The sequence below is a fragment of the Mastomys coucha genome, unplaced genomic scaffold (assembly GCF_008632895.1).
Source record: "Mastomys coucha isolate ucsf_1 unplaced genomic scaffold, UCSF_Mcou_1 pScaffold14, whole genome shotgun sequence".
Taxonomy (NCBI): domain Eukaryota; kingdom Metazoa; phylum Chordata; class Mammalia; order Rodentia; family Muridae; genus Mastomys; species Mastomys coucha.
Window position 1 is genome coordinate 9,054,873 of NW_022196896.1, and position 22,893 is coordinate 9,077,765.

General features: G+C 36.1%; 1 protein-coding gene across 4 annotated transcripts in view; it reads right to left on the reverse strand.

Moving 5' to 3' along the window:
* The window catches only part of Epha7 (EPH receptor A7), a 156,328-nt gene that overhangs the window by 97,738 nt on the left and 35,697 nt on the right, over window positions 1-22,893 (reverse strand). For all 4 annotated transcript variants that reach the window (XM_031366470.1, XM_031366469.1, XM_031366468.1 and 1 more), the window contains exon 4: window positions 87-242. In XM_031366470.1, the coding sequence (XP_031222330.1) occupies window positions 87-242 (156 nt within the window). The remainder of the gene's footprint in view (window positions 1-86; window positions 243-22,893) is intronic.

Here is a 22,893-nt window from a genome sequence, read left to right on the forward strand (position 1 = left end):
TAAGGCCTGCCTGAGTGATGCTCTTTTGAGTGCTGCAAATGAATGGAAAGGGGATCTAAGCAGTTCTTTCTGTGGCTTGAACTTACTCGTGCATGCGACATATGGCGGATCAGAAGGAGCTCTGTAGTACCCGTCTTCACACTCACACCTCGATGATCCTTCTCGGTCAGAGAAACTGTGGGTTGGACAACGAGAACACTGGAGATCCTGAGAGGAAGATTTGTAGAACCTGCGGCCACAGGCTAGAGAGAAGAGAGGGAGGACAGAGTAAGGAGAAGTGGGCCAGTACTGACTGCTGTGTCTGGGGATACTCGGGAAAAAAAAATGAGAGATTGCATTCCTTTTGTGAAAAATAAACTTCCCATGACCTAATATATGTTTTAATATACTCCCACAGGGGAAAACCATGATACATTTTAAAACAAAATATTACAAATACACAATAGAGAAAACATGCACTGGCTGCTGGGCTCAGTCCCATGCTAAATAGAACACTGAAGAAATGGGTGATGGACTCAAGTGAAAATAGAGCACCTTCACATCAACATTTGAGCTGCATATCACTACTAATGATACATAAACTTTCAGCAGGATATGGCTGAAATGCTTCACTCCAATTTTCCAGGACTCCAAGCTTCAAGATGAACACATGACAGTTATACAGCAAGCTCCTCTCCATGATAGAACCATTTTTGTTAGAGAAATACTTGAATACTAAGTGTAGGGGATGACAGGTCATTACAGAGAAAGTCAGATAGGCCCTGGAGTGGATGGTGTTCCTGTTATTCTGGGCTGAGGGAGGTTTAATGCTCAGAAAGCCAGCAATTGCTCTAGGCCCTGAGCAGAGAGCCATAGATGCTTCAGTTAACTTCCCCAGCTGGCTACTGCAACTCACTCAGACCCCACTATGTAAAGTACCCATGCCTCAGTTAATCTTTTCAGATATTGTATGTGCTCATGGTAATCTTCAATTAAAATTTTGCAAGTTGAAATTTTTTATTGTTTCAGCATCATGACTATTTAAGGGCACTCTAAATATATTAATTCTTTATATTTAATAAAATACCTAAGTACTTTAAGTTTTACTGAAAACAACTATATCTCTAAAGAAGCATTAGTGAATATTTTACACCAACCTATTTTAAATTTTAATCTTTTCATGGTATTTTAAAATGAGGTCTCTCTCTGTGTAGTCCTGTGTATCCTAGGTAGACCAAGGTGGCACTGAATTTATAGATAGCGGCCTGCCTCTGCCTTCCATGTGCTGGGACAAAAGGCATGTGCCCCCACACCCAACTCTAAAGTTTTAATGTCTACTTGAAGGTATAGTTTGCTCTCCTTGTCTGCTATTCAAAAAAAAAAAATATTTCAAATTTAACTCCCTAGATAGTGGAAAGTGGTAACTATCCTACTGGAGCATCATAGTTCTAAAATGTTTGAGTCATTCTTTTCCTTTGTTTACATGCTCAGTATTTTTGTATATAGCTTTGAAATTTTTAAAGAGTTATTATTATTTAGGTTTCAAGCAATTAATACTGTTTACAAGATAGGCATGTTAAATAACACACATTCAATTTATAGACATAGATAATCAAGAGCACCATCATCTCGTAAATATAAGATCCACTATTGCCCTCAGAAGCCAATCCTCTAAACTGTGTTTTCCAGTACACACAAGTGGAAAATGGGATCAATCATATTAGACAAAGACACACAATGTAGCCTTCTGTCTTCTCAGTAGCAATTATTACATGCATGAGGTGCAGAGAAAACGGGCAGCTCCACAGTATAAAGTCACAGCAAAATTAATGACACATGCAGATCCGTTCTTGCTCTATTAGGGATGTTCGCTGGTAAGAGAGAGTCTAGTTTAAACTTCTCAGCCCTCATCACACAAAACTGTTACTCTATCAATATCCACTGTATCTTGTTTCCTATTCCATCTGTATACAAGGATAAAAGATACCATGGAAAAACACAGAGAAGGCATTGCTTCTTGAAACATTGAGGCTTAGAAATGTCAGAGAGTCTCTTCATGTCATTGCTATCATTTTATTTAACAGACTGTGGTGGAGATCAAAAACATGAAGGGGCCCACAATAGCACTGTGAGTTGATATTTAGCAGGTCTGGCTTTCATGTAGGAAGCTAAGGCTCACTAGTGGAATCCCTATGAATTTTTCTCCCATTTCGCTAACCCCAGCAGCCTCAAAATTAGAAAGTGGATGTCCCAATGAACACTCATGATGTTGGGAATATATCTATAATATGTAATAATGTGAAATTTAAAAGTCTTACTGCTCATCTTTCAAATTGCAATAAATTGTATTTCCCTTTTAACAGATGGGAAAACAGATTTGAAGCAAAAGTAACCTGAATTCTTCAAATAATCCCACTTGCCTAAGTTAAAACTAGATTTAGAATACAGGTCTGCACACACGAAACCGTATGCTGTTCACTACAGGAGGCTTAGTTTGGCGCTGGCTCTCAAGAATTTTAGTTACTAAAAGTAATTTTGTAATTTTCAATAGATATTTATTATCTTTTTTATGCACTGCTACTAAAGTACTACTATTGCTTTGGTTTAGAAGTCTATGTAATAATACTCTAATACATTTTAATGAAAGATATTAAATAGGCCATCTCCATTTCACTATGAATTCTGGCATTGCACAATTATGGAATGCATTCATGGCTATAATTAAATAATGGTAATACTAGAAAAATGTTCGTAATTTTTTCCTTTGAAGAAATATTTGGTTGTAGTGCAGGTAACATTGAAAATTATAACTTGTAACAAGTAAGTTTATTTAACCTCAAAGGAAACTGTCAATTTAGAGTTATTAAAAGTAAGTACCAATTCTTTAGAAGGAGGATATTAAAATAAAAGCAAGAGCATGTAAAAGCAGAACCTTTATATCTGGAGCTAACAGTGAGCAAGTGGGTGGTAAAATCCTTGGGAAGGAAGTAACAGATGTTCTTAAAATTAGAAACTGAGATAAGATATCTATGTAAAACAGCTAAAGTCAAATACTCGATGAGATAGACTTATAAAGTGGCCTAATATGGCATGAACATGAAACAGAATTAGCCTCCCAACTACTACACAATGGCTGTACAGGAACTCTGGCAACTTTTCTCTCTGAAAATGCAGGTGGTTTTCTAAAATGCTCAAGGAGAAGACTGAAGAGGTAAACACATGCAAATGCACAAAGGGATATTTTCTATATATGGACGTATGGATCATATAAGAAAAACCTCATCGGAACTGTGAAATAACCACTTAAAATTTGCTTCTCTTCTTTTTCATCTAAATTAGCTCCATGAAACTGGAACTCAAAGCAACCTTTAATAGTGTTCAATCCTATGGAAAAATAAATTGCAATAAGAAACATAGCAGTTTAATGTCCATGGTATTTTTTATCTTGTTCATGCTTTGTAATTGAACATAGGTTTAAAGTAGCAGAGTGTTGCACCCATGGAGAATGAGGATATGTGTAAAAATTGTCTCAAGTATTTAGTTGTCTATATAAAAATAAATTCTCACCTCTGATTTTAAGAATAGTTCTCTGTGTTATGACAAAGCCATGAATTCGATTATTTTGACTGTTCTTTCTGTCCTTGGGCCATTATATGAAAATATAAATTTACTATCCTAACTTAATTTTTGTATGCTAAGTGAGTTTTGATTATTTTGTCTGTTCCTTAAACAGAAAACCAGATGAAGAGTCTAGGAAAGTTCCATATATTAGACTACAAGAATTTTCTCTGTTATATCTACAAAATTTTATGATAGCATAAAATAAGATCTGCTGTTTGCTGCCATGAAATAACTAGACTTTAACATTCAATTATTTTTAATGACAATATATCCTTCTATATAGTAAACTTATTCAAATAATATTTGCAACTCAAATTCCTTTTAAAAAGCTCAAAAAGGTAGTCTGGTTTAGAACTTATAAAATAAGTACATAAGAAAAGTATTATTAATGTACCCAACTTCCAAATACAAAAATAGTTAAGACAGTTGATTCTAAAGCCCTATATTTGGTTCTACTTCTGCATTCCTAATAATCACATTACCACAGTTGCCTTCCCTGGATTCCAGGTGTTACAGAAATGAGGGCTCTGAGTTGATTTCTGTCTAATGCAGTCAGCAGAACAATCAGAGCTCTGTTTGAAAGAATGCGTGCTCTAAATGAACATTCCTTAAGTCCACACAAAAACACTAAGCATCGTTCACTCTGCTCCAGGCTAAGCAATAAAGCTAAAATGGCTCCTCTCCCTTCTACACCAGTATTCAAATATCAAGAGTGGGTTTGGTTCTTTTCCTTTATAACCCATGGAGGTAAGCTTTGGGAATGTCCTATCTAATTATTTAGTGCATAAACAAGGCTGGAACATTGGCAATATCAATGGACATGTTAAAGTGAAAGGGGGAAGTTTCATGGTATCCCACCCATAGACAAAGAACTACCAGAAGATAATAGACTGCTAGGAGAAATAAAATCAGCCTTTCCCAGGGACAAACATTGTTATTAGTTATCTAAGCTGAGTTGGGAGGACTTGAGGGAGGGTACCTAGGAAAGAAGAGAGGGAGGAGTGGCGAGAAATGTAGTTCTATTTCATTTAAAACACACTGAAATAAATAAATGAACAAACAAATACATAAGATCCTTTATACAATCCACTGAACTTAAGGATGCTCTATAGGGAGGAAAGACTTCCTGCTTGGGAGAGGGCACATCAACCTGTGTCAGGCACACTTGACATTACCCTGGACATTGGACTAGAAAAACATATCTTGTTTGGAGATTCATATTCACTGTATATTAGGAGAATTTTGAAAAGACACAATTGCCTTGACTAAGTAACAGTTATTAAATCATGATTGGGTCATAGATATTTTTGTTTTAAAAATTATTAATGTATATATTCACTTTATGAAATGGTGGATTTAGGGGTTTGCTGGGCCAAGCATGTAGGCTTAAAAAGCCAGGCATAGTGGCATCCCCTTGTGATCCCAGTGCTGGCAGGTGAAGACTGTAGGATCATAGGAAGCTGGCTGGCCTGCCAAGCCACCCAAACTGGCAAGCTCTGCACTCAGTAAGAGACACTATCTCAAAGAAAAAAAGTGGAGAGCAATCAAGAATGATGCTAGCTATTGACTTCAGGTTTCTACACACACTCTGCACACATGTGCATATATCAAAAGGCAAATTGAAAATTATTATAGATTTAATTAGGGGGAGTTTCGCACATGTCACAATCGTCGCTCATATTGGATATTTCTGTGTATTAAAGTAAATCAAATATTCATTACCAGCACTCTGATGTTCCTATGTTGTTCTTAAAATTGTAAATGTCTATGGAAGATGCACAACAAAAAGTAATCTTACCTCGATTTATAAGATCATGATTTAAAATAAGAAGCTACCCAAAACATGAGACTTTAATAAATATTAAACATTAAAACACACCTGTAAGTCAATCAAACTGGAAATAAATAACTATTATGAAATGAAAACACATATAAGGAAATCACAGAAAATAAATATTTCTGTACAGAAGATATATAGAGATTCTTGTATAGGCATATACAAGAATGTAGAAAAGCATTAGTCACTAGAGAGCAGCGTGTCAAAGGCATATGAGACTCATCTACATAGAAGCAGATGGATACAGTTGCAAAGGCTATTTAAAGAGAGCTGGGAAAAGGTATGAGGTGTGGAAAAATTACATGGAGGGGCATCCAGAGGACTGAAGGGAGGCTGGGGTAGATATAATCGGGTGTAACATTACTGAAGGATAAATGTAAAAGTAAAACTAAATATTTCAAAACCACCAGGAGAAAATTAGCAACATAATAAAGAAATGGGAACTAGAGTAAGTGTCTCTATGACCATGAGGATGTGACAGTTCTCCAAATGGGTAAATCTTGTTACCATGAAATGTAATATTATGTATTTAAACAAACAAAAAACCTAACACTCCTAAATACTGACACACAGGACAGTACAAATAACCTAACACATAAGGAACAAAGTTACTATTACATATGTGAATCCACTTATGTGAAATATCCAAAGCAAGTAAGTATCTATTGACAGATGTAGATTTATGGTCATGGGGAGGATCAGTAAGCTGAAGCAAGTACTGTTAGTGGGAAGTGTTTCATGTTGGTAGTGATGACAATGTTATAAAAATAATGTGCAGTGGCTATGACTATGGGAAACTTAAACTCTGACCTTCAACAGTTGCTCTATATGGCACATGAACTGTATTGCATAGCTTTGAAAATAAAGTCCAATAATAAAACAACATCATATCTAAATATTCCAGCAGGCAAACTTTAGGAAAAACACAATGATTTAATTGGCCATATAAATTCTTTTTCAACAAATACACTCTATATGCAAACATTTATAAAGTATGTATATGTAAGAAATTACTATCAAATCACTAAAAACTTATATCATCAACATCCTCCCCACATTTATTCAGTGTGCAGTTTACAGTTGCATAGCTTAGTTCTTATCTGTACCAAAACTTATGATGTAAAAGAAATGATTAATAGTTCAAATTTATAGTTATGATTTTATAATATAATTTTAGTTTAAGTTTTGTTCATTTGTTCTTCTATGCTGTCTTAAACAGGCCAAAGTTGTCTCAAACACACTAAGTAGCTGAGGCTGAAGCAGCGTCAAACTTCTAGGTGTCTGGGTCCACTTCCACTGGGCTCGATCATGAACCACAATGTCTGACTGCAGAAGAGACCTTGAATCCATCAGAGACAGCTGGTTAAGAGGAACTGACCACAACATGCACACAGTCTTCTTGTTTCCCCTGTTACTTTGTGAGGCAAAGGGCCTTTGCTTTCCCTGAATCATCCACACTCCAACTCCCTGTGTACTAATCAAATAAAACTGGATTCTTCTTGCTCAGGTCCTACTCCATTTCTAGACCTGTGATTGTAAGCACAATTGAACTTCTTTCTAAAGGAATTGTGTGTGTCTGTGTGCTAAATATGAGGGCTTGCAGATGTTTCCGGCCACAGTAACACAGCTGCAAAGAGTTTATTAATTATGAACTAAAGGATTGTTCTGTAATTGAAACTTTCTGGCCTTTAATATTATTTCAGAATCTATGTACATACATGGCCGGCCCTCTAATGAATGCCATCATTTTATTTATTGCAGATGGATATTTTTTTTTTGCTTAATTCAGGACAGGGAGTTTGTTTCCATAGGAGCTTTCAAATATTTGTGTCACGTTAATATCTCTGCTTCCATAAGGCAGAGGGGAAGCACAGCTTGCAGAAATAGCACTCCCTCGGCTCAATGTGCTGACCTCATCTGGAAGAGACAGATCCAGAATCTGTATTTTAATCCTATTGACAGGCCCGCAGTGGGAATAATTACAAAAGTCAGCCTGGAATCCAGACCTCCTGTCATTGATAGGCTATGGTTTTTCACATTGAGAATGAACAGCGGGCAAGGGGGATAAGACCAACATGATGTAATGAGTACATTATGGTCTGTGAAGCGCCATCACATTACCCTATAACTAACTTGCAAAAATGTAGAAAAAAGACCATGAAGAATATTCTGTTTGAGGAGAGCAGGTACTTAAGTGTCTGGAAACAATTTCAGAGTTTTAAGACTGAAAAGAATTATTCATTGCAGGGAACTTAGTAAGTGCATGAATGTCTGTTATTTATTTTGTATATTTAATTGAGGATTTAATGTATGTGTGTTATAAGGTGGAAATGAAAACAATAAAGCCTTGGAAGCTTTATTTTTAAAATAGATGATGTAAAACGAAACAGATCTGCATGTGAAGTATTCTGAGCTAAATTATTGATTTGGATGTGATAATTTTGCAAACTTATCACATGTTTAAGCATTCTTTTACCAGAATACTACTGTGATTAGACTGTCATTATCAGAATGGTGGAAAAATAGAATTAAAAAGTATGGTTGAAATGTTCTTGTTCTTTTATGTCTTCTTTATTTTCCTCTCTAAATGCTAGACCATGACAGAGAGGTAATGTAATGCAGAGAAAGAGAATTCGATTTTAAACACCTGTGTTCAAATCTTGCTTGACCATGAAAGAATGTACTTGAGGGGAACTCATTTAACAGTAGGTTTCAATTTTCTCTGTTGTGTTGTTATTAACTCTAAAATAAGAAGTACAAAATATTTGTGGGTTTTGTTGTTCTATTTAATTCATTTTTATGATATCACATATCACTTTGGGAAGGCTTATGGATAACACAGTACTAGTTTGTCTAGCTGCCAAGTGACCCAATAACTGATTAATTGAAATGGTTTCTTTAAAGCTGTGAATATTTCTATTACATCCTCCCTGCACATCACAGAAAGTGGTATGCAAATGCAGGGCATTTACTCAGGCTTTCAGCGAGAATGTGGAAGAGAAGGGCTGTCTTGCATGTACACATCAATTTCTCTTACAGTCCCTGGCTGCCTCTCACGCGTTCTAGTCTATCACATCCAGCTCTCCTGAGCCACTATTTAAATCTCTTTTCCAAGATCTAAATGATCTTGGAATGCTTGTACATAAAAATGCAGAAATATCTCATTAAAAATCATAACAAACAACAACAACAAATCAGCTCTATTAAGAAGAAATATTGAAAGTAACATGCCCGCCCTACCCTTTTGAGTCTCATTCAGTACTATCCATATGTCACAGTCTAGGACTGTGCAATTCTGCAAATTCCTCTCTCTCTCTCTCTCTTTCTCTCTCTCTCTCTCTCCCCCTCTCTCTCTCCCTCTCTCTCCTTCTATGTGTGTGTCTCTCTCTCTCTTCTTCTGTGTGTGTGTGTGTGTGTGTGTGTGTGCGTGCACAGGCACATACATGCATATATACATTTTAAATTAATTACTATCAAGATTTGCTAACTGCACTAAAAAATATAATTCAAAATCAGTACTCAGAGTCTATAGTAAACTGTATTATTATTATGGTTTCCTTATGGGCTAAACCCTTCAATTAGGGCAGCTAGTTTAGCACACTCAAATGTATTGATCTGTAGTAACTATGCATTGTGTTTTATTTAAGACACAACTTTATTGTTATTCATGAAATTACTTTTTTTTCTCATGTGGGTGAACAATAAGCTGGAACACTTCCATACAGCAGGGAGGATTTTAGCCATGGGCACAGTTTACTGCACTACATCCATGATACTGCCAAGGTTACGTTCAAATATTTTTCTTATATTCATTACAATGTCTACCAAATAACTTACAAATTCTGTTATATTATCCATTCCTCATGTTACAAAATACTGAGAAAGGTCAGGCAACATAGATTATATACAAAAATATCTAGCTTTTCTGAGTGTGAGAATTCCTCTTTTAAATGAGCGGTGTACATTATGTAATAACTTTTATAAAAAAAAACTTCTCAAAGGATTATATTTGTATTTTTTGGAGCAACAAAAGATCTCAGTAGGTGAAGGCACTTGCTGCTGAGCTTGAAGAGCAAGCTGAAGCCTCCAGAGCCCACATGACAGGAGGGAACTGAACCCTACAAATTTACCTCTGGTGTATACACATGTGCCACAAAACACACACACACACATGCGCACGCGCGCGCGCGCACACACACACACACACACACACACACACAATGAATAAATAAATAGTAAAACCTTGAAAAAAGTCTAAAGGCCTAACATTTTAAATTTTACATTAGCTGTTGTTTTCATGGCTAAAGGCGGTCTAGTTGTCAGTTTGGGCTAGGTGTTTGACCCAGGGTTGAGCACATTCCAGGCACGTGTTAGGTTCTCCGTTGAGTTCTCAGTACACCTCATGTGCCACGTCTACAATACAAGGATGGTGTCTGTTGCATTTGCAATCTATATGAGCTTTACAAACCTGCTTAAGTTTATGGAGTCCAATTTTCTAGCCTACAGTATAAAAATATTAAGCTTAAACAAGATTGCTGTGGATTAGGAAAGTTGGTGAAATAAAAGACATGGCACAGTACTTGACGTGGCATCAGGGAATAAACACACAGGAAATAGGTAACAATTATTTCATTCCATCCAAATCCCTACATTTGATTAGTGTGATGTATGTCTGGTAACAGGAATGCACTTTTTACAGCAAGAAAGCCAAATGGTTAACCAAATACAGCCAATTGACTTGTTTCCTGACTGAATAATTACTGTGTGCCAATGGTGTACCCACCACCATTCTACGCAAAAGAGATGAAGGCTATCTCTAAAGAGCAGCTATGATAACCTTGAAAAATAACAGTATGTCACCATACAGACTACCTGCTTTATATGGTATGGGCAATTAAATAATAAGCTGATGTGCACTGAAATTCTAATAACTATAGAAGATGGATTCTATAAATAATATATTTTGTACCTTAATACATATTATTTTGCAACTGCCTAATTTTCTCTGACTTCAGTTGTGAACAGAGACGACAAAGTCGCCTTTGCTGCTAGAGTCATAGTGTATCATCAGTGTGAAGTGAGCAAATTACGCCGTGCAGACAGTCAAGCACAAAGCACAAGGAAAGACTATTATTGACAACTTATATTTAAACCAGAGGGCCATTTCTGACAGCTATTGGTTTTGTTTTCAAGGAGGCTTTTGGTGGGTCTGGGAATAGCACAATAATCTATAGGGACTGATTACCTCAAGTTTATACATATTTCAACTCAACTCAACAAGAAATACACACAAACACAAACATCTGTAATTTGCTTAACTTTAAGAAAACAAATATTTTCACCCTGTAAAAAAATAGTCAAAATGTACAGTTTGTCCTTTCATGATGTATTTAGATTATACATATTTATAGAAAGTACTGGCAGAATACTAAGCCAAAAGGAGAGCGACTCCTTCATAATTTCTCAATGAACACCCTTTGATGGAAAGCAGTCCAACATGGGATTTTCATAATCAGTTTGCTAGAATAATTTAAAAAATGAATACAACAAAACATATTTGAAAGCAATCTTCACAGCTATTTTTTGGAGTCTATGTTTGCCTTATTTAGTTGGTTATAAAATGTGAACCAATGCTAAGCCTTGTGAAGCAAATAACCCTAAAGCAGTTTAAGGCTGTTTGAACATGTGGAGAGATAAATAATCATTTCTGTTATGTCAGGGGAAAATTTTCTGGAGATCATAAAGAAATCTATTTACCCTGAAGCAGGACATTTTAAAAAGATGCATCAGGATGGTGAAGCAGTTCACTCATCCTTAATTCCTGAAAATAAAAGCAGAATAAATCTTTACAAAAATGATTTTTCATGGTTCAATACTACTTTCTTCAAAAAAGGGAGGTAGCTAAATGTTAAAAAAAAAAAGAAAAGGAAGGAAGGAGGGAAGGAAAGAAGGAAGGAAGGAAGGAAGGAGGGAGAGAAGGAGATGGCCAAAAGTTCATACACATGTAGTTTTGTGAGATCAATGAAATGAGACCCAGTCAGTGTTCTCTGTCTTCATCCCACAGTTGTGACACTTAAATAGCAAACTAAGTAATCAATAGCTGGTTTTATCTTCACAGCTAGCAAATACCTGGCCCATTTATTTTCAGTTCTGTATACTGTGTATTCACAGCAATTGCAAATATGAAAATACAGGTACGTGAAAGATATCATTCCAAATTGCCTTTAAAAGAGTACATATGTTAGTTAGATACATAAAGAAGCACGCCCTACTGGTTTGTTCCTTTTATAAAGTAATAATAATCAAGGATGTGAAAACTGCCTATCACTTAAAAGCAAAATATCTTGTGGTTTTTTTTCTGCCTTCCTGAGACTTTACTGAATTCACTGTGCCATAACTAGTTCTTCATGTGTGTGTCATCTACTTTACTGTGAGTCCTGATGGTGGGAGTCTCCCATATGTACCCATGCATCCTTGAAGATTGCTAGATAACCTATCTCAGTAACGACTCTGTGATCTTACCACCAATCTAAATACCCGGCCCCTTCAAAAACTATTTTACTGACTCTTTTTAACCAAATGTTTCATAAAAATCCAATCAACCAGACTTGCAGGTGACATTCTGACTGGTGGTCAAGGAGACATCAGCGACCTCAGGTAGGGAGTCAGCCACTGATTTTGCTTCTAATGAAACTCCCTGATACTCTGTTCAGACCAACAACAGCACAGCAGCTAGCAAGCATGTACTTTGCATGATTGCTAGCTAACATGACTCCATAAGCACATTTAACAGAACAGCCTAAATAAATGTGGGAATAACAAGAAAAATAGTTTATGAATGTAATTGTAACATCGTCCTTAAAACATGGAGGAGAGGAATCAAGGAAGGGAAACAATTCAGTTGTAAATCATAAGTGAGAAAAAAATGTTACTGGTTCAGGGCTCTATTTAAAAGCCAAATAGTAAAAGAGTAACAATTTGCCTGGGCTCTGGGATTTTAAAAAAGACTATATTCCCACATATATAATATATCCAAACATGAATGAAAATCATCTAGTTTTAGATTACCTAGCATTGTCAAACTGTAAGTATATAAAAATGTTATTTTTGTATAGAAACTTGGAACAAGACAGGCTAATATTAAAATAAATTTGTATAATTAAGGTTTCTATTAGAAACTACAAAATATCACTAAAGCCCTTTGTTATGGAAACCCTTTGATTTATTTCTTACTGGCTCTCTTTAAAACAATTGTTGTAAAGTGAACAAAGGCTAATTTAAATACAATGGGACATTACATCTTTTGTTACCATTTATTACAGGCACAAGCACACATATACATCAATTTTCCCTTTTATATACTCGCATTTTTACCATTATGTCTCTGGAATAAAAGGATTAATTTGATCTTTGGCCTATAATATACATCTGACAAAACATGGTTGGGCTAAACCTATTTATGTGTCCACATGTTAGGTCATCTTTTGCAGGCTTATACTTGAGCCAGGATAGCATAACACCATAAAATACTTTTGATGCCACTAAAGGCAATGGCTAGCACTACAGAGATATGTGTTCAACACTAATACAGAGACATAGAAAAACCTGAGTAACTGACAGGTTTTCTCATGGGAAGGTACAGTAATGTAGACTGCATATATCCGAATGAGAAAAATGCATCAATCATTCTCATAATTAAAAGGAAAATTGGATACAACGACTTGTTTTATCTCTGTGCTAATGGTGCTATAAAACAGTATTATGGATAGAGAGCTGAGAGTGTATTAAATTATCTTAATATTTTAGTATGAAAGCAATCTAAAAGCTGACTACAAATATGGAAATGTCCGTCAGTATTAACTAGAAGAGAGAAGATAGCTAGAAGCAGGTAAGACAGCACACTGCTACGAAGAGGTAAAGATAAAAAGTCAGTGATAGCAAAGAAGTACAGAATTGTCACAGGCAGATGCTGTGACATGGTGACACGGACCTAATAAAAATGTTAGGATAGACTTAAATAAACACAAGCTAAATTATCTTTTTGAGTCAATGTTCACCCAATTATCAAAACCTGAAATGAATAAATATATCTAAATAAACAGAATATATACCGGCTAGGGGGTAAATGATTTCATACTATGTAATATTAAGGAAAAGAAGGATCAAGCATTATGTAATCTCAGAAATAAGCACTTTATGATTGAATGGACATTACAGAGGAAGTGAGGATTTAACAGTAGGTATTTTCCACTCTTTCTTTGATCTCAATATAGTGAACACAACACCTGTGGCAAAGACAATGGGAAAAGCAGCTTTAAAAGGGGGGAAACATTCTAAACTTACGCGAATGCGGACATCCTCTCTGCAATTTTTGACATGATTATTTTGTAGTTTAAATTAGTAGATTTTTAAATAAAGTTCTTAAGAAATAGGATAGAGGGTGAATCCTTTCAAGCTGTAGACGTTAAAGGACTATGTCTAGACATGATGTCAATAAAGGTTGCTAAGTTCTTTGATTTCCAGACTTAAATTCTTCTTTTTATATAAACAGCATCAAGTGTTATAAAATATTTCACAAAGCTAGAGTTCAGAGAAAATAATGTCATACAAATAAGATGGATTGTGTTTGTTATCTGCATGAGACACTGGCGTTAAAGTTACTGGCCATCTAAGTACCGAAGTTACTCAGCAGTCATAAAGCTTTTCCTGACTTAAAGTTTTCTGTTCACTCATGAAAGTGCCCATGCACCTAATTGCATGGTTCTGTGCTTTGCACTCTAATAATCTAAGTATTATATACATGGTTAGTTGAACATTCTTCTTTCCACAAAGAATATATTTATATAGTGACCATATCCTTATAACTATAACGCAAATTCATTAATTTTTATTAAATTTAGAATCCATTTAAATAAAGTTATAAGCCCAAGACAACTGCAAATTTCTCGAAACTGGTCTCTTCTGAATTATCATATACATCTTACTCAAGTAGTGCATATAATAAATCAACAGCCAAAACAGCTTAAGAGGCAATATATAATATTTATATAATATTAAAATAGCTGTGCTATATAAACATATGATAAAGGATAGTCTTTGATATATATTATCTGTAGTATATATTAAAATTAATTTTATTATTATACTGAAAATTACTACACTTTAATGCCAAAAGACAAAAATTAAAGTTAACAGAGACCTTTTTGAGCAATCACTATCAATGTTTTTTAATATCAAAACTTTTGATGCAAGAAAGCTATTTAAAGTGTGGGACACCCAGGCTTGGTAGCATACATTGTTCAACTTCAGGAGAAAGAGTAAAGAATCTAAAGAAAGAGTGAGGTCATGTCTCAAAAGCAGAGAGGGGGGGAGGGAGAAGGAGAGGGAGAAAGAGAGACGGGGAGAAGGAGGAGGAGAAAGAGAAGGAGAGGGAGAGACAAAGACAGAGACACACACAGTGACTGAGACACAGAGGCTGAGACAAAGATGAGAAAGAAATAGAGAGAGAGACAGAGACAGAGACAGAGGGAGAGAGAAAGGACCTAAAAATACGAATGGTTCAAATAAGAAAGAAATTGTCAGGTATGAAACAGAACACTTGACTTCTTCAGCCAATACTGAAAGAATAGGAAGTCTTGCCTTATTAAACCACATTTAACAACACTTCTGTTACTCAGCATTATTTTAGAAACAGGTTGGAACAGGTTCTCATTCTCACCACCACCTTGCATTACTATGCTCTGGAATTCACTATTACTGGTTTCCAGGCAGCTTAACACATAGAACTATCACCTTGCATTATGTGAAATAATACATTTTAATAATGTTCCTGGCATAGGATTCATCATATCCTCTAAAGGTATTTTTTAATGTATGAAATAAAACTAAATTATATAATAATGTATAACATATACATATATTCTTAGTCTTACAAACATCTGTTTAATTAGTGTGTTATATAAATCATATACCTAACTAAATGTACAAATTAAGCCTCTTTAATAGTTGCAATATATATTGATTGGATACTTTCAATAACAGCAAATTAATTTTAAAAAGTTTACAAAATTGCACCCACTATCCCTTCTATTTTCATGAGATTGTATTTGTTCTGACCAAAATCACTTGGCCTAATAAACTGTTAAATTGACAGTGGAACAATTCTATCAATTATTTCACAGTGGACAAACATGCTAAGCACATGTTTAAATTTATGTAACTTGCCACACATTGCTAAGACAACTCACACAACAAAGTCTGAACAATTTTAGAGATTTAAAAACTCTTAAGATACTCTAGTATCATTTAGGCAACTAGTAGAAAGAAAACACTCAATGATTTTTTGTTGTGAGAACACAACTTGTATTTCAATCAGCTCAGCTTCTTTGCTGCTCTTTAGAGTGATGGATAATAGCACTGACTGTTCCTACAGAGTTCCTGAGTTCAATTCCCAACAACCACATGGTGGTTCACAACCATGTGATACCCTTTTCTGGTGTGTCTGGAGAGACTGACAGTGTACTCACATACATAAAATAAATAAATCATTTTAAAAAATTGGTAATAGCAACAGATGAGGGCACATGCAGAAACCTACAGCAGAGACAGGGGGACCCCTCAGAAGATGGGGAGGAAAGGCAGTAAAAGAAAGAGGGTTAAGGGCACCAGGGAAACATGACCCACAAAATCAACTAAGCAGAGCTCATAGTGGGTCAGTGAATTGCCAAAACCCGAGCCTGGATGTGTCTGATCTAGCTCCTCTGCATGTGTTATGGTGGTGTAGCTTGGTGTTCTTGTGGCACTCCTAAGACTGGGAGTTAGAGTGTCTCTGATTTGTTTGCCTGTGCCTGGGATCCCTTTCCTCCTACTACGCTGCCATGTCCAGTTGTAAAATGAAGGTTTGTGTCCAGTCTTAATTGTGGTTTGGTTGATATCCAATATCCAAGAAGGCATGCTCGCTCTCTCTCTCTCTCTCTCTCTCTCTCTCTCTCTCTCTCTCTCTCTCTCTCTCTCTCTCTCTCTCTTTGTCTCTCTCTCTCTCTCTGGTTCTCTCATTTTTGTTTATTGTTTTGCTTTGTTTTTTTTTAATAGAAACAAGAAGGAGTCCATTTGGGTGAGAAGGGAGGTGGGGGGTACTGGCAAGAGAGGAGGGAGTGGAAACGGTGGTCCCTTACTTTAATGTATGAGATAAGAATAAAAATTTATTTTTAATGAATGTTGGATGAAGAATTTGGATCATTCTATTTTCCATACATTTTTGAAGAATGTGATTTATTTTTTCTCAAAACATGAAGGAAAAATAAAAGCTTGCATTAATTTCTTTCAAAGATACAAAAGGCAAATAAATAGATAAATATTTTACGGTTTTAGCCATTGTTGTCTGTCTTTGCCAATATACTCACAGATGTTTTAACAGAAATGATTTATTATAAATAGATGTGGTGGAGAATAGACAAAAATAGGAGGAGGGCATTATCTTGCTATAAATAGTGAAATTAAGGCGAGACCTTGAGGGAGAGGCCACATTCAAGAGAATGGGCACACAGTCATCACCAGGAACCACGTAGCACAGTCTCCTTTCAGTCTCAAGTTTAAATACTAAGTCAGCATTGGTATCTTACAGCCAAACAGCTATCGTACATCATTTGAAAAGACACCTAATTACCATAATTCTTGAGAACATAAATTATAAGATGAATCACCTATTTACAGTGTATTTTCTAGAAAGTTGTATTGTTTTTATTAAAAAATAAATGTAAAGGGACAGTTACACATAGATTTGAGAAATTAAATCAGAGCACGTGTCTACAGGCAGATTGGCAACAGGAGTTCCACATTTTAGGAGATTCGGGGTCTCCTTAACTCTTATCCTGATCCCGCCCGAATCAAGTATTTCTCCACCTCTTTCCTGAACTCTGGAAGTAGGTTCTAGGGGTTCTCCACATGTAGGCCATGACCCCTTTACATTATGACTCATAATAGTAGTGAAATTACAGTAATGAAGCAGCAATGAAATAATTTTATGGCTGGAGGTCACCGCCCCATGAGGAACTGTATTAAAGATCACAAGATGAGGAAAGTTGCGACCCCTGCTCTTTTTTTTTTCAATATTTTCTTTATTTACATGTAAATTTCTCCATTCCCAGTTTCCCCTCCAAAAAACAAAGAAACAAACAAAAACAACAAAAACAAACCCCTGTTGCCTCCCACTTCCCCATGACTGCCACCCCGCCCTCTCCCACTTTCTGGCCCTGGCATTCCCCTACACTGGGGCACAGAACCTTCACAGAGCAAAAGTCCTCTCCTCCTATTGATGATTGAATTTGCAATCCTCTACTATACACATGCTGCCGGAACAATCAGACCCCTCCATGTGCGACCCCTGCTCTTAAATAATCTACAGACTCATTGCCTTTCTTTTCTTAAGTTTTCTTCATCTCCTCAGTTTCTAAGATGTGCTTGCATTTTACCTAAGACCCTTATCCATGACCCTTAACCCTTCTACATTCCTGACAGTACTTGAGAGTAATTATGCTTTACATTCTAATTACGTCAACAACTAAGCTATCTGCATGTACATAGAGTCCCATACTAACTAATAAAGCAAACAAGGGTTATGTCTGAATGTTCAAAAATACTACATCAACAAAAACAACAGAATATTCTTACAAGGTAAGTTTACCTTCTAAGTACCTAGATTATCAGCTAAAATAAATCCTGTTGGAAATGCAGGTAGATGACAGAGAATAACCGCCAGTGTCACCTTTCTTATTCATTTTAAAAATTGATTATTTTATTTATTTATATTCCAAATGTTGCCTCTGCTAGGCCCACCCCCGAAAGTTCTTCAGCCCAGCCTCCTCCCCTCACCCGCTGAGAGGGTGCTACACCCCACCCCATCCCGTGTCTCCAGCTGCTGACTGAGATAGGTGGAGATAGAGCCAACCATTGGACTGAGGTTGAGGACTCCCATGGAAGCATTGAAGGAGCTGAAGGGGATGGCAGCTCCATAGGAAGACCAACAGTGTGAACTAGCCTAGACCCTGATTGTAAAGAGACAATGAGGTGAGGCTCTCTGAGCCTGGAGGCCCAGAGTTCAGTGCCTCCCAAGCAATAGAATTACAAGTACAGGCTAATACATCTGGCTTTTATCTTGGTGGGTTCTTGTGGTTGAATTCAGGTTCTTATATGTGCTAGGCAAGCACTGTGGTAATGTAGCTATTTTCAGTTCATCGTCATGTACAATACCACTTTCCTTACTTTATAACTCTATCTTCTATTTCAAATTCCAAAAGGAAAAAGCGGGGGAGGGAACCTTTGAATTTATCATTTCTTCAACAGCAGACGATGCAGTCGCTACACTATCACCAGTATCAAGTTAAATTATTTCTTTCCATTATTACTTCAAAATTCATATTATATGCATTCAAGCAGTGTAATAGCAACACAATTTATTTTCCTATATTCTAATTATTTTAACAATTTGCTAATTATTCAAAAATATTATAAAGCTTCTCCTGAAAACATGGTGGGAAGACAGACACTGTCACTGCTCTTAGGGGTCCTCCATCTGCCAACACTCAGCAATCAAACAGCAGTTCTAACAAGGCGTTATGCACTGTGAGGGGAGATCATTGCAGGAACGCCACCGTTGGCTCTGCTCTGCTGTAAGTGAAATCATAAAATACGTAAAACATACCCAAGAAAATAAAAACAAAAAACAAAGACTACCAGGTAAACAAACTACAGGGTGTAAAGACCAGGCCAGCAAAGGCCATGGAGCACTGGCTGAGGGGGTGAATGAAAGAACAGGCGAAGCAAAAAACAACAACAACAACAACAAAAACAAAATCAAAATAAAAAGGGGGCAAGAGGAGTCAGGGATTGTGTTTTTTTTTTTCTAATAGAAGTAGAAAGCAGTTTGTGCCTTTTAAAATATTGTTAGCAGAAAAAGGAAAATGGAGAAAGGACAAAAACATTGCAAAACTTCATGCGGGCAGATGATGGCAAAGAACACAAGATGCAGTAGCTACTCTAAGAGCTGAGGACCCTCTGAGTGTTTCAAGAAAGACCACCACAGTTCTGACTACGTATATCTCAGTCTTCAGCATGTACGCTTTTCAAGTGCTCGTCACATAACTGTGGATTCAAATGTAAACCACGGTGACTTAGAGTGCAGCTTGACTTATAACCGTAAACTGGATGGCACAGCATCCCGCATCCCGCAACAGATGAGATATGCAGTGAGAGCTCGGATTCAGAGAGATGAAGGAACTGCACAATTTTGTGATAAAACTTGGTTTAGAAACCAGACATCTATTTCTAGACCCATTTATTATTCTGGTAACATCTCGTGCTTCAGGATCTAGAATACTGGATTCTGGATCCTGCTTCTGCACAGGGCCCAGAGTCCAATGTTTCCTTGTGTTTATTATACAATCCAGTTTCTACTTCCTGAGGTGTAATTTTCTAAACGTTGCACAGTCACATCTGCTTACCGACAAGTCACTCCATAGAGCAATGCAGATATAGCATAAACATATATACCTAATATAAAACCATACTCAAATATTTAACCACTCTAAATAACACAAGAAAAGACAGGATGGATATAGCCAACGACAACGCTTGCCTAGCCAGGGAACTATGCTACATGAAATCGCCAGTGCCATAGAAATATAGAAATAATATAATCAACAGAAGAATGTGATATTGCGAAGTATCGTCAAATTAAAATTACCTGGTAGTATATTATGAATATAAATACGTAACATGTAAGCTGAATGTGTGTCAATATAGCTGCACTCTAAAGGTTAGTCAGTTCCAGGGGGTTAAAAGACACATAAAACAAATAAGTTGTGGGTTCCTCTAAAACATATTTCTTTTTTAAAATTCAGTTCCATCTGCCAGGTAACTTTATAACCTTTGTAGTCTCAGCTCTAAATCTGACCAAAATATTATAATTATTCATCTTCCCATTGAGAAGTATGAACACTTGGCCCAAGTTTAAGAATGTAACTGGGATGTTGTGATAACTTTTGTAACTAGGCACAATTACCCATTACATGCATGTAAATAGGTAAAATAAAAATAAAATATGTAGGATTTTAAGTAAAATACGTAGACACAATACTTTTATTAAAAAAACCCTAAAGTTCACAAGAATATATATGTAAATATATATGTAAATATATATGTATATATACATATATATACATATATAAATGTATATGTATATATATGTATATATATATATGTGTGTGTGTGTGTTTGTGTGTGTGTATACACATATATATTTAGACAGGGTTTCTCTGTGTTGCCCTGGCTGTCCTGGAACTCACTCTGTAGACCAGGCTGGGCTCGAACTCAGAAATCCGCCTGCCTCTGCCTCCCAAGTGCTAGAATTAAAGGTGTGCACCACCACTGCCCAGCAAGAATACATTTTTAAAGAAATTATGTTAAACAATATTTTAACTATAATTATTCTGAAAAGACAAATGTTTGGAGAGAAATCAAACAGTGTATATGGGAGGTAACTATATATTTCATAAGAATTATCAAGGGCAAAGGAATGGGATAGCTATTAATAGGTTCACTCATGTGTTACTTCGTGCTTAGAATGAGATAACAGCCAGAGGACAGGGCTTCATAAAAGTTCTTAACGTTACTTTAGTAAGTCTCTCACTAACCTAACTTTATTTTATGTACCCACGTTCTAAATTTGAAACGTTCCGTTAACTTTTAGCAGCCAGGTCATGTAGTCCTGGATTTGGAATTAGAACCAGCACATCTACAGCAATACTTCCCCCAAACTCAGCTTAGAACTGTGTAGTTTTGTTATTTTGAATATATCCTTACTAAAACTGTCATTTAGTGCCGAGAGACTGAATTCCTTGCCAAAGTTATTAAATTTTTCTTTTCAGTTTCCAACAACATTTTCAAATATCAATTCTGCTTAATTGCTCCTTAACATAGACTTAGGGAAGTTAAGAATGAAGGTAAAACAAATCCAATCAAATTAAATACCCCACGATACCTGTGCAACACTTGTATACTGTCGGAAGACAAAGTCAGTATTTTGATAGAAAGAACATCCTTTTACGTAAACTAAGAAAATTGAGTTGTGGAAAACAGCTACCAACAATGCAAATGCAACACGTACCTATAAGCCATCTTGCAGGATAGCAGACACTCTACAAACTAGTTTGGTAAGGAATAAAAGGCACTAAAGGGTCGAAACGCTATAACTGGATTCTTTAAGGTGCCCAGGGGAAGAAATTTCCATTAGTAAGTGGCATTCTCACTGGGATTGCATTTCTTGAATATTCTGCACCAAGTATCAATTCTTACACATTACTCCAAGAAAGTGATAGTCTGAAATGAGAGCTGCTAAGAATATGCAGGCACTGTGAAATTCAAGGAAATGCACCCCAAGAAGCTAAGGGAACAAAACACGGATACAATTCTCTTCATCCCAACAAAATTGGCACATTATTCCAAGTAAGGTAACAGTCAGAACCCCAGAGCAGATTAAAAGGAATTTGAGGACAAATGTTTCTTTCAGTGGGCCTTTCTATATAGCAGATAACTTTCACCCAGTAAAGAAGCGCCTTCTCTTTCAATTCCACTTGAAAGTCTGCATTACTATATAAAGCCCGTCTTTTTCCCCACTTACTCATGAATGCACCAGCAAGCACTTCTGCATCACTCATATTTACATAAGTCAACATGGCAGGTGGTCCCTAAATTTTCCCTTAAACTATTAAAGGTTCTGAAGAAAGTGACTGCTGTCCCCAAGTCCTTTGCATTTATTTTAGCTGTGGTCAGGGAATGCTCCCTAAACTTTCTTTTGGAAAGTCTCTGGAAGCACAATGATGTTCTGTTTAGAAACAATATATGGCAAGGGTTTCTAAGATTTTAGTGTAGGTATGTATTCATTTCAAAAGATCACAACGGCTAGTTTGACATTCATCCGCGTTCTTTGTTCCACATACACCTGCCCTTGGCAGCACAAGTTCCAAGCACAGAAATCTACAATGTTATAAATCCCGAGCTTGAAAGAAAAAATATGAAAATGTTTACTGTAAATTATTAGGTATTCCAGGAATACCTTAAGCTAAATTTGAGAAGAAAGGGTGGGCAACTGGCATGACCAAATGCAATGGCTTTAAAAGAATGTAATTTGTATCAATACTCTTTGTGACATTTTAAATCACTACTTTATCTGATATTTTATATCACTATTTCTGTGCTATTTTCTATCATCACTTTCCATGATATTTTGTGTTACTACTTTCTCTAAAAATAATGACTTCAGAAAACTGTTATCATTTTAAAATATGTCCTGAAAGCATTTTGGGCAGAACAAAACCACTGTTGGCATTCTTACTGTTAAGCCATCTACTTAGGCATAATGAACTAGATAGTTAACAAAAATCAGCAAGTTAGTTGCAAAT